Raw genomic sequence first — 13,777 nt, 5'->3', positions numbered from 1 at the left:
TTATAATAATCTGTAAGTGGTCTTAAGATTTCATTACCGAATAAAATCTCGGTTGGTGGGGGGGGGGGGATAACATCTGATAAAAAAAACTATGGCAATACAGTGCTGTCTAATCTTGTATAATTATTTAGTGGAAAGTGATTAATGTACAGCTTACATTTTTATATTTTTTTGTTAATGTTATAGATAGATATAGGTTATAACTAGAGGTTGTTATATATATTATGGCTTATCAAAAAAAAAAAACACTGACATGAAAGCTAAAAATAAATCTAAATTATTCTTATTATTATTCTTCACCACGACACTACTAGCTTGAAGAATTGGGATTGCATTATTGTAATTAATTTCTCCAAATTTCATTTAGGCAGTATTTTATGTTGTTTGTTTATTCGTTTTTTTTTTTGTAGGTCCTTAAAGTTCATGTTAAAAGACGTATTGGCTCAGACAACTTTATTACAGCAATGCGAAAAATACTACAGGCACGGTATAAAGAGAATCCTGTAGGAATTGGTGGTGTATTTCTCCTTAAGAGTGGAAAAGCTAAACTTCATGTAATGGTATGGTAATATTTTCCTACTACTTTCAGTAGTATAAATTTAGCAGTCCAGTCAATGGGCTGTCATGTTCTATTTTTAAATGCTGGCAGGTAATGATTTAAACAACTTGCTGCATTCCATGAAACTATAATATTGGATTATTAACCCATAAACAGATGCATTTCTCTTCAAAGTCCTTAAATTAAGATACATAGTTGGTATTAAGTAATTAAGATATATCCAGCAGCCAGTGTGGATGCCAGACTAACTGACAATAGAAATCAAAGCTCCCAGTAATCACAATCTTCCAATCTCCCGATCTCATCCATCAGAAACAGGCTACTCTTCACCTCCAACTATCACTGAATATCTTCTCCTTTAATTAAGAGGTTCCTCTAACACTAGACTTCGTTTTAGGGGCTCTAGTTCAGCCATTTGCAAGTTCTTCAGAATTGGCAATAAAATGTAGATTCTCATAACTCAGTTTCAAGTTTTTTGTAACTTAATTTCCTGTAATTGTTATCTTGTAATTACTGTGTACTTTTAACTTTCCTCTGAACCTTTGCTAAAGTAAGGATTGTAATGTTTGGTAACCTAAAACAAACTTATCTGTTAAATCCCTATATTCTGAAGTTTGTAGTGAAGTGTGTGTGTGTAGGTGTTGGGAGATTTTTAGCTTATCATCTACTTTGTTTATATTACAAAGTCAGATTCATATGGTTTGTTGTGTGTTGACTGTTTATCCACATGTTAGTTTGCAAGTCTGTCTGCTTAAAAACTCAGAATAACTTAATAATCCTTCCACCAGAGAACAGCTAACTACAGCAGTTCTAAAATAGAAAGGGTGCAAGAATATTTGCTGATGCTATCGAGGCAGTGTTAGGTGGGTCGGAAAACTGCTAGCTTGGGGGGAGACAAAGACTAATAGATTAACAGTAGCCACTGGCAGAGGTGAAAGTGATTCTTGCACTGCTTCTATTGGAATGAGCAGAAGCCTGAAAAACAAGATGCAGGATATTTCAGAGACTGCTGGAAGTCATTGCGGTACAAGTAAACACATGGGTTGTGTTAGGGTAGCTAAGAATAAAAACAGGTGCACGTATACTTGCGTGTACACCAATGCTAGGAGTTTGGTAAATAAATTTGATGAATTTGAGGTATTGCTCAAAACATCAAAGGCAGATATCGTCCCCCCCCCCCCAAGGCTGATAAGAACAATCCTATGTCCCCTCAGTAAGTGAACAAATAGAAAAAAGTAACAAAAAAAATCACAATATAATACCCAGATTTTCAGGAATCAAAATACTAAAAAACCTCCTTCCTATTTCACCCTCTAGGACTCTTGCAAACAAAGCTGTTTAAACTTGCTGTTGGGGTTGTAATAACACCTACATTTAGACAGAGTAAACAGATTGTTCATGGTTTTTAGACATTTAACTCTGACTTTTTCTTCAACTGTTTTTTTTTTTTTTTTTTTAAATTGCAGCCAGAGTTTTCTTCTGTTCCACTTAATACTGAAGATTATGTTTCCAAATGGCTATACTATGACAATATGAGTTCGCCATTAGTCTGCCTAAGCACGTTCATATCTCATGATCCGGTAAGTATAGATTTTTTTAATATTGTAAAGAAATAGTTTAGATGAAGCATTTGGAAATGAGATGACCATAATACTGGCAGTTTATAATATTTAAATGTCTGTCTGAATCAGGTGAAGCAATTCTGTATTGTGATATATCCTCCAGACCTGGAACTGACCATCTAATTCAATTAGTGCATAAATCAATTTGTTGCTACAGATCTTGTTTTCAGTTTAAGAGGCCAAGATCAGTTGGAAACATTTTTATTCGAAATGTTTCTCACTGATTTTATTACTATTCAAAGCATTATTTGACGTCAATGTCTAGACTCAATTTTTTCATTTGCAGAGTTATCAGGATGATATAAGTACACTCTTTGGGAATCCCCAATTCGTTCTTTGGCCTACTGGGTTATTTCCTGACTATTAATGCTCAAAGTATTGTAATAATGGTTTTTTAACTACCAACAAGTATTGCAGCAGTCAACTGGCCCTCATTCATGCATAATTTAGCAGTTTTTGTATCATTTTTCTTCATTTAAAAATTCATTACCGAAAAATAGTTTTTCAATGCTTTTTTTTAATAAGCTCAATATAATTTTTAAAAAATTCTAATTAAACTTTAAGAAGTGAATTAATTAGGCAGCAATTTATAGAAGTAATGGCATGACCCCAGGAGATTTGTAATAGATGAGTCTTGTATTTATAACAGTATTTCACTGGATTTTATTTTCTATACTAGCTAACAGAAATCTGTTAGCCTAGTAGTATTATCAATTAATCAGTAAAATTTATAAATCTCATTAAATTGTACTTAAACAGACTTGCAGATTCATGATCCAGACTAGAGCAGCAAAGCAATGAGCACAAAGTAGCGGTAGAACTGTGGCTCAGGGGAGAACTGAAGGGGTCAATTCTCCAGTCAAAAAAAAAAAAAAAAAGTGTGAAATGTTTGAGGACTTTCTAGAACAGGACATGATCTAGTGAAGGACGATGTCTTTGTGTGTGTGCTAGGTGCAGAGACTGTGAAGAAATTAGGTGCCAACTCGGCATTCTGATGGGTGTCTATGAGAGTTTGAGGCGTAGGGTAAATGCCCTCGAATAAATAAATGAGGGGTCCAGCAAGCTCTCAGCTGCCAAACTCAACACCAGAGCTCACTCCTGTGTATCAGGCAACACAGCGGCAATCTCCAAGGCAGAATGTGCTGGTCTCACAGGAACTAGTTATTGTTGGTGGCTCTATTGTCAGGGAGACAGGGAATATATTATGCAAAATGGATAGGTGGAACAGGACTAGGGTATGTCTGCTAGAGGCAAAAGTTGATGACATTGTAGAGCAGATAACATCTTTTAAGGGCACAAAAGGTGATATTGTTGTACATGTTGGCACTAATGAATTTAAGAGTAAGAGATCTGCAGATTAACTTACAGAAAGGATAGAGAGGCTAGGAAGGGAGGAGGGGTTATACTGTTACTTAAGAAACACAAAGTCTAAGGGAGTGGATCCAGTTAACATGGGTGGACAGTGCAATCTTGAGTCAGTTTGGTGTGACATAAACACTGGGAAAAGGAAAAGAGGAGTGTGTTGTTATAGGCCTAATGACACTGATGAATACAACGAACAATTGTGCAGAGAAAAGATTGGGCCAGTAAATCAGAATGTCTTGTAATGGGGATTTTAATTTCCAGATATTGTCTGGAACTTGTAGGTTGGTCACTTGCAAGCTAGCAAGACTTTTGTGAATTTATTGGAGAATTGTTTTCTATAGCAACATATTCGAGGGGCAACCATTATCAGCAGTGATTATTCATGCATTAAGAATTTGCAGATAAAGGAATCACTAGGTAAAAGTGAACACTGTGTACCGAAGTGGAACTTACTTAAAGGTGTAACCACCATCAAGGTTAAAGGAAAGAGTTTTTCTTTTCATAAAGGTGACTACAGTGGTCTCAGGCAGTTTTTAAATTCTATACAGTCAGATCAATTGATGTTAGTACAGGTGACCCCCGCTTAACGCTGATCATTCGTTCCGGAAAAACAGAGCGCTAAGTGAATCCGCGCTAAGCGAGCGCCGCTTTCCCATAAGGTAACATATGTATTTATGAGCTGCGGTCGGTGCCGTAGGATATTTCCTAATAAATAATAAACAGTAATGAAAAGATGCACAAATGTCGGTCAAAATATTTAATATTCAAATATTTGCACATATAAAATATTCTGCATTGCATACGTATAATTATGTGGTAACTACTTGCGTTTCAAAAGTAAATTTAAAATTCCAATTAAAATAATGAATTTAATTTAATTGATGAATTTAATCATGACAAATGTGTGGATTTTGAGTTGAACTTTGGCCCTCTTCCAAATAAACTAAAAGGGGTATTAATTTTAAATCCCCCGCAGCGTTACAACCAACAATAAAGTCAACCGATCTTTCGCCGCTTTGAAACCTGGCATGTTTTTTTCTTCTTTCAATATGAAACTTCTTTTAGGCATTCGTTTCCACAAAAGTCCTGCTTCAGCTATGTTAAAAACTTGTTGAGAAGTATAACACATAATACCCGTCTTCAACAATTTCAACAAGTTCTTTTTTGAAAGTTTGGGCTCCTTGATCTGCACTTGCGGCTTCTCCCTGGATTTTAAATCTATTCAACCAGCCCTTACTAGTTTTAAATGGTTCCACATTTTTTTTTTTTTTTTTAGGCGAGTTTTCTGCAGATCATCATATTGGCTAATCTCTTTCTCTCTCTCTCTCTCTCTCTTTTTAATATTTAACTTAACTGAATTCTGCATTGGAATATTATCTTCAATAAAATTAAAGTCTTTCCATTTCAATCCTAATAGCCGGCCTAGTCCTAGTTGCTTGCAGTGGAACAGCTATCTTTCCCACTGCAAAAATTAATTCTTTATTTTTTTATAATTGTTCTTACAGTTAAAGTTGTAAGTCCTAAATTATGGCACACATCCGTTTGTCGTTGACCGGAATCGATTCGCTTCAAAACGTCTAATTTAATTTTCAAATTCAGTCTTTTTCTTACATTTATAGTCTTCGTACTGCGCCCAGACGTTGTTGCATTTTCATTCCTATCAGTCATTATTAGCTCTTCGAAAATGTAACTGCGTTGGTTGAATTAATTACGATACAATGTTCAAGTAAACTTTCCGTTACGCACGATGTCTAATACTCTACTGAGTGATGACTAGACTTCGGATAAATGCATATAACGCAAATATTACAAGCAATACGCTTGATCGTTTTTTAAAATGTTGATCTCGGAACTACGTAACAAGTCACTGTACTGAAACTAAATTAGCGTGCGAGAAAATTTCACTGAGCGTGGGAAAATTTCTCAAGTCAGCGTGGGAAACGTTGTAATGCTGTTTTGCTATTCATTTTCAAGCTATCGACTCCATCAAATGAAACGATTTCGTTAAATATGTCAAAAATTCAATCTGTAAAAGAGCGTTATAGTGATCTGTGACAGCGTTATAGTCAGATATGGGTTATAATATAAGAACAGCGTTATAGCGAATCAGCGTAAAGTGAACCGCGTTATAACGGGGGCCTGCTGTATTAGTAATGGCCGCATGGTGCAAGAAAGCCTATGGCTTATGCTGCACCAGCCAAAAAAAAAAAAAAATCCGAACAAAACAATGATAATAAAATAAATAAATAAATAATAAATAAATAAAAAAAAAAAGGAAATTAAACCTATCACTCTATGCACTTCCCTTACCCGAAAGTACTATCCAGATGACCTTTGAATTTCCCCAAACTGTCGGCCTCTACCACCCATGAAGACAACTTAATCCAGTAATTTATAACTCGCTGGCTAAAATAAAACTTCCTGCAGTCCAATCTAAATATTTGTAACTTGAATTTATGTCTCCTAGTTCTAGCATAATTTATAATCTTGAAATTTTCGTCCTCATTCATTTTACTGATGCCTCTCAGAGCCTTAAACACCTCAATCAAATCTCCTCTAAGGTGTCTAGTTTCCAAACTCTGCAACCCACATATTCGAAGTCTTTCTTCATAAAGACGCCCTTTTGCCGATCTCACCAGACGAGTTACCCGTCTTTGCACCCTTTCAAGAAGCTCGATGTCTTTCTTTAGGTGAGGTCTCCATACTTGAACACAGTATTCCAAGTGTGGTCTAACATAAGCCTTATATAATGGGATTATCACGTCCCTATCTCTACTTGCAAAAGTTCGATAGATCATCGATAGGACACTATGGGCCTTCCTTGCAACCTGTTTATAATGCTCAGAGAATTTCATGTCTGACCGTATCGTAACACCCAAGTCCCTTTCCTCCAGTACTGGGTTTAGTTGAACTCCACCAAGTAAATAAGTTATTTTGGGATTACTGTTTCCCAGGTGTAATACCTTTCACTTTGTTGGATTAAAGCATAGCTGCCATTTTTCTGACCATTCCCGAAGTCTATCTAGGTCTCTCTGAAGAAGCTCAGCTTGACAGTGATCATTAACTACTCTACCAATTTTAACATCATCTGCAAATTTAGACATCACGCCCTCTATCCCTTCATCAATGTCGTTTATGAAAATTAAAAACAACAGTGGTCTTAATACTGATCCTTGGGGAACCCCACTTCTTATATCAACCCAATCTGAGGAATAGCCATTTATCACAACCTCCTGCCCTGAAGCCATCCTTCTATCTATCTAAGGATTTTCCCAGTGATTCCAACCTGTTCCAGCTTATAAAGCAACCGCTCATGTGGGACTGAGTCAAAAGCTTTGCTGAAATCTAAATAAAATGCCGAAATTATTCCCCAAGTCCAGCTCGTGAGTGACCTTTTCGAAATAGCGAACTAGATTTGTTAAACATGATTTTCCCTTTACAAAACCATGCTGAGTATCCTTGAGAATTTCAATTCGATCCAAATGATCCTGAATTCCACCCTTGATCATTGCCTCCATGATTTTCCCTACTATTGAAGTCAGACTGACAGGTCGATAATTTCCAACTTCACTTTTAGAGCAACTCTTATGTATGGGAGATACATTTGCACTTTTCCAATCCAAGGGAATCTCCCCAGAGTCTAGTGATGCTCGCATAATTAGCCTCAATGGTTCAATGCACTTGCTTGCCGTCTCCCTTAAGATTATAGGGTATATTCCATCAACTCCAGGAGCCTTACTGGTCTGTAGGCTCAAAAGTTTTTTCATTAAATAATCTTACGAAATTTCAATATCATTAATTACATATTTTTTAACTTCGCTCCCACAATTTCCATTGCCACAAAAGGTTTTTCATTTGTAACTATCAATGCAAAATAACTGTTGTGTTCATCTGCAACGGCAGCTGGTGTATTTAATACTATCCCCTTTCCCTTACGTAAAGGTCCGATCTGGTTTGTCCTGCTCTTCTTGGCATTTATATATGTGAAGAATTCTTTATCCCCCCCTCTTTTCTCTGTTTGCTAGTGATTTCTCATAAACTGCCTTTGCCTGTCGAACCTTTTCTGTGGCTCTATTACACATCACCTTGTAGCTGTTATAGGCTTCAGTACTTTTTATTGCTCTGTAACCTTTCCATGCCACCTTTTTCTGCTCAAGTAATGTGGCAACTTCACTATTCATCCAACTTGGAACCCTCCTCATGGAGTATTTTTTTTTAATGGTATATACGCATTCAAGGCATCTGTGATTAATGTTTTAAAAGTGTACCACAGTTCAAATGTATTCATTTTCTGCACGATATCTACCCAGTTAGAGGCCATGTAGTACTTTAAGGCATCGTAATTTCCTTTTCTGAAATTAAAATCCATTCCTTTGCCTTTTACTTCTGCTACCTCTCTCATCATCATCCACCGTAGAACTCCGTGATCACTTCCTGCTATTGGTTCCTCTACTGTCAGCCCTGTTATGTCATCTGATTCATGTGTGATGATGAGGTCTAGGATATTCTTTTCTCTAGTACTTTCCCTGACATGTTGATACAAATAACAGTTGTCTAGTTGATTTAAAAATTTTGTTCCCCGTGTCGAGTTTCCTTCCCATTTACTCCAATCAATTAGAGGCAAATTGAAATCACCCATAATAAGGCATTGATGCTTACTTGCCCATTCCATTTGCATGTAGAGGCTTTTGTCATAATCTTCACAATTTCCTGGTCTGTAGATTACTCCTACTCACATTATACCTTTGTTTCCAACTTTCTCACACCATACAGACTCTATACTAGCATGTGAAATGTCTGAATCTGGGAAAGCTATCGTCGCACTCAGGCTGCTTCTGATAAGAAGCATTACCCCCTATCCTTCCTAAATACATTATACAAGCAGTACTTAAACTCATCATCCCCAATTTCCAGGTGGCACCACGTCTCTGTAAGCCCTATTATGTCCGCGTTACTTGTTTTAACCAGCAGTTCGAATTCTCTCATTTTATTGACGACACTTCTAACGTTACTGTATAAACAATTAAGATTTACTGTTCTTGTATATTTAACAACCATAACACAACCCTTGAAGTTTTTTAGGCTCTCTTCCCTGATATTAGCTACCTGCTCACGTGAAACGTTTCTGCCCCCAGAACATCTAGATAATACGTCCAGTTGGGGTAACAGATAAGAACTCTTAAGGTATGTGCAAGAGTTACTTTGACCAATATTATCAGATAATCGCATGTCAGTATTACCCACATCCCCCCCTAACTAGCAGTTTCCCTGAACCTTTAAGGTATCCTCAATAATACTGGCAAAAACCTTTGCACCACCTTTGTTTAAGTGTATCCCGTCTCTACAAAACAAATTCCTTCTACCTACAAGTGTGGGCCATGCTGATAGAAATTTCCCCCCTAAAGCCTTGCAGATTCCTTCAAGTCTTGAATTAATCCACAAGGCTCTTAACATATGATCCCTCCTATCGTGTCTGGGTAGAATTGCAGACATTATGGCCTAGCTCGCGACATTTCCTCAGCATGGTCCTGTATTTTTCCAATAAATCGTCAGATCGTGTACATTTAATATCATTAGTCCCCACATGAATAATAATATTCTCTTTACCCCCTTTAAAATCTGACAATCTGTTGGTGACATCATCAATAGTTGCTCCTGGCAGACATACCCTGGTTCTACTCCACCTATCCTTATTACAAAAAATATTCCCCGTTTCCCTGACAATGGAGTCTCCTAATAAAACAATGTCCTTTTTAACCAGAGTAGTTTGCACTTAGTTTTTCTGTTTTGAAGCTCAAATCGGGTGTGCATCACTTGGTAGATTGCTGGAGTCTTGAGTCCCTGACGAGCTCCCAGATGCATTATTCTCGAGGGCAAGCACCCGTTTTTTTCAGAGACTCAAATTGTTCCATCAGTTCACCAAATTGTAATTTAAGATCGGTGCACTCCTTACATCGATCACAAAGAAAAGAATCCCCAGGTGAGGTAGGATTAGTCACCAGGTCGACCTTGGAAAACATTCCACAGGTTCCACAACAGATTAAATCATTACTCACCCATAAATCGCCATCGGCTATTTCCATGTGAGTCACGATACCCTGTGACGTGTTTAAGGCAGATCTCATAACTACCATTATAAAATTAAATAAATATCAATGAAAGTTAACTTTACAAAATTATATCTATAATATTATTAAAATCAAACTGTTACAGGAAAACCTATAACAAAATAATCCAACAATATCTAAATAAATCAAATATTTAAAAGCACTATCCAAAAGTAAACCACTTAACTGAGGAGCCCTGGCTAAGCGCGTCCGCTCACTTCGAATGCCAACCGAGTTCAAAATGTTGTTAAAAACAGCAAATTCTAAATGGGAATCCTTCAAGAAATTAATCGTATTGGAAGCTATTAGGCTTTTCATACCAACTAAAAAAAAATAAGAAATACTGTTCAAGATTTTTAGACCTAAATGGATGTCAGATGAACTAACGAGGCTCGTGACAGAGAAGAGAAATGTATGGGATGCATATAAATTATCAGGTGACACAGAAGCCTATGGCAGATATAAGCTAGTCTGTAATCAAGTCACAAAGGAGGTTATGCAAGTGAAGGTTGATTATGAGAAAAACAAGCAGTGCAGATGGGCTGCCAGAGCAGGTCATGAAGTTTTGTCAATGATATATAGGAATTCTTCTGAGACAAGGAGGTAATTATCCCTTTGTATCAGCCAATGGTCAGGCCACACCTTAAGCACTGTATACAGGTCTGGAGGCCTCATTTTAGGAAGAATGCTAGAAAGAGTACAGATAATGGGAACAAAGGGGTGCACTTATGGAGAAAGGGCTTAAGTTCTGCAAGTTGCAGCATCTGGAGACTAGGCACCTGCGAGGTGATCTGATTGAGGTGTATAAGGCCTTGAATGGTTTGAGCAGGCTCAATGCTGACAAGACACTTCTGCTTACTCAGATTAAGAATCCGAGGGGGCATAGATTCAAATTGAAGTAAGACAGTTGTAGAATAGATGTGTAGAAGTTGATAGCTTAAATAAATTTAAGTCCGAACTACACAAACATTTGGAGTGACTGGATGGGTGAAATGGGAAGGTTTTTTTTTTTTTTTAATGATGCTGTATAAACTTGTTTTCTTGCATCATATGCCAGTGCTAATCCCTAGCTTTGTTTTTGTAAATAATTGTACAGTTACGCAAGTAAAGGTCCTTGTTTGCCTTTAAATATGTCTCCTATAAGCAAAAGCAGGTTGAGTCATGCTTACATGAGAGAACCTTGATGTCATTGTTATTTTGACAGAATCCACAATAGTTCTTTTTCTGTAAAGAGTTACAGGACTGAGTTATCTGGTACCTCTACATCCATTATTTCTTATATTGCAGTCAGATTTTTTTTCTTTTTTTGTTTTGTTTTCGCTTTTCTTTACTGCTTTGTTTTGAGGGGCAGCTGGCTGTGTTTTGGGTAAGTTTTTGTGAGTTGAATAAATAAGTGTGTAATGGGAGTGAATTACTCTCTTGGTGGAATAGTCATATTGCTTTGCTTCTCAGCATATATGCCAGCATATTGCTATTTATTGGCTTCACTGCTTTCCTTGCCTCCTGATGGGACATGTTCAGCTCTGCCTTGAGTCTTTGTATATCTTTTTCCTATTTCTAATGCTAATATACTCTTAAGTATGTAGGGTATCCTCCTCCTCCTTGGCAGTTGAGTTTTTGTAGCTGAACATCCCATAATTTTGTGGTCCTTTCCATCACACTGGACACATGCAAGGGCACCAAAATAGACCATTTGCGAGTGTCTGTATTTTTTGACACTTGAAAGAGGAAGGATCTTGAGCAATTTGGTTATTGTTATTTTTTGGTTTTTAGGAGAATTAGCAACTAAGGCCATATTGCTCCGGGATATGCGGTGGTCATTCCCTGACCTTTCCGCATTCTCCGTATTTAGTGGTGATGGGCTCGAACCCTGGTCTAATCAAGAAGCGTGTGCTACGCACTGCTGCTCCTTCCCACCTGGCTATGGAGGCGCTGAGCAATTTGGTACATGTAGCCTTATGCAGCAGCGCAGGCACCCAACTGTGATGGAATTAGGAGACAGCAAGGATGAGGTTTCTGGTGGTATTAAATTTCTAAACCTACATACAAATACAGCAGGCCCTCATTATAATGCGGTTCGCTTTACGCTGATTCGCTATAACGCTGTTCTTATATTATAACCCGTATCTGACTATAACGCTGTCACAAATCACTATAACGCTCTTTTACAGATTGCATTTTTGGCATATTTAACGAAATTGTTTCATTTGGAGTCGATAGCTTGAAAATGAATAGCAAAACAGCATTAAAACGTTTCCCACGCCAACTTGACAAATTTTCCTGTGCTCAGTGAAATTTTATTGCATGCTAATTTAATTGCAGTACAGTGACTTGTTATGTAGCTCAGAGATCAAATTTTTAAAAAATGATCAAGTATATTGCTTGTAATATTTGCGTTATATGCATTTACCCGAAGTCTAGTCCTCACTCAGTACAGTATTAGACATCGTGCATAATGGACAGTTTACTCGAACATTGTATCATAATTAATGCAACCAATGCAGTTACATTTTCGAAGAGTTAATAACGGCAGATAAGAATGAAAAAGCAACAACGTCTGGACGCAGTACAAAGACCACAAATGTAAGAAAAAGACTGAATGTGAAAATTTAATTAGATGTTTTGAAGCAAATCGATTCCGGTCATCAACAAGCGGATGTGTGCCATAATTTAGGACTGGCAAGTTTAACCGTAAGAACAATTATAAAAAATAAAGAATTAATTTTAGTAGCGGGAAAGACAGCTGTTCCACTGCAAGCAACTAAGGCTAGGATTAGGATTGAAATGGAGAGACTTTAATTTTTTTGAGGATAATATCCAAGGCAGAATTCAGTTAAGTTAAATAAAAAAGAGAGAGAGAGAGAGAGAGAGAGAGAGAGAGAGAGAGAGAGAGATTAGTCTATATGATGATCTGAAGAAAACTCACCTGGGAAAAAAAAAAAAAAAAAAAAAAAAATGTGGAACCATTTAAAACTAGTAAGGGTTGGTTGAATAGACTTAAAATTCAGGGAGAAGCTGCAAGTGCAGATCAAGGAGCCAAAACTTTCAAAAAAACTTGTTCAAATTATTGAAGAGGGGTATTACAAAGGGTACTAGGGAAGTTTTGCAATACAGCTTTGTTTATTTAATTTTTTCAAAGTAATTTTCTCTACATTCAATACACCTCTCCATCCTCCGAAACCAATCTTTAAACCAGTTCTGCCAAGTTTCACTAGGGAGTAAAGCACACTCGTTGTCCCAAGCCCGTAGAAGGTCCTCATCACTGGAAAACCGCCTCCCTTTTAGCTTCATTTTCACATGTGGGAACAGTGCAAAGTCACAGGGAGCAAGGTCTGGACTGTAGGGAGGGTGCTTGAGAAGTTTCAGTCCTGTCGTGGTCAAATATTCGGTGCAGGCTTTGGCGCGGTGAGCTGGAGCATTTTCGTGATGGAGGTACCAGGTGTCCATTCTTGACTTTGGCCGCATGTTCTTCATAGATCCAATGACTTTAGGCAGGCATTGTTCAGTATACCACTTAGCTGTGACTGTCTTCTGCGTGTCCAAAACGACACGTTCCACAATTCCACTCGATTTGAAAAATACAGCTATCATTTTCTTCTTTACAGATCGGGATTTTCTGACAATTACGGGTGTGTCGTCATCATCAAAGACCCAAACTTTGTTTTGAGCCTTGGTCAGCAGATCGTAATAGTACAGCCAAGTCTCGTCACCTGTCACGATGTTGTTCACATACCGAGATTGTCCCTTATCAAACTTTTTTAACATCTCTCGGCACCAAGTCACACGTCGTGTCATCTGCTCTTCAGTCAGTTGATGCGGCACCCAGAGAGAACAAAGTTTCTTCACGTGCAAATGATCTTGCAGAATCGAACGAATTGCTGGTGCATTTAGGCCCAAAGTATCCTCTATCTATTGGTAGGTCACTCACCTGTTTTCGTCAAGCATTTTCCTCACAGCAGTAACGTTTTCCTCCGTAACTAACGTTCGTGGCCTTCCCGGCCTCTCAGAATCCTCCAGAGTGAAATTTCCCCTTTGGAATTCTCTATACCACCTGAATATCATTGTACGATGTGGACAATCATCATCTAGTGCAAGAGTCATTTCTTCTAAGCACTGGTCTATGG

The 13,777-nt window shown here is 37.6% G+C and overlaps 2 protein-coding genes across 3 annotated transcripts in view; one reads left to right on the top strand and one right to left on the bottom strand.

Annotated features, from left to right (window-relative positions):
- LOC150085895 (immunomodulatory peroxidase-like) overlaps positions 1 to 13,777 on the bottom strand; it is a 312,395-nt gene that overhangs the window by 5,999 nt on the left and 292,619 nt on the right. The window lies entirely within an intron of this gene.
- LOC150085898 (beta-keto L-gulonate decarboxylase-like) overlaps positions 1 to 13,777 on the top strand; it is a 128,310-nt gene that overhangs the window by 100,165 nt on the left and 14,368 nt on the right. For both annotated transcript variants that reach the window (XM_090373559.1, XM_090373560.1), the window contains exons 7-8: positions 411 to 560; positions 2,026 to 2,139. In XM_090373559.1, the coding sequence (XP_090229685.1) occupies positions 411 to 560; positions 2,026 to 2,139 (264 nt within the window). The remainder of the gene's footprint in view (positions 1 to 410; positions 561 to 2,025; positions 2,140 to 13,777) is intronic.

Source organism: Mastigoproctus giganteus, chromosome 5 (assembly GCF_048544385.1).
Source record: "Mastigoproctus giganteus isolate SK-2022 chromosome 5, ASM4854438v1, whole genome shotgun sequence".
NCBI classification, from domain to species: Eukaryota; Metazoa; Arthropoda; class Arachnida; order Uropygi; family Thelyphonidae; genus Mastigoproctus; species Mastigoproctus giganteus.
The sequence above is the reverse complement of the archived record's forward strand: the minus strand, read 5'-3'. Positions and strand labels throughout refer to the sequence as shown.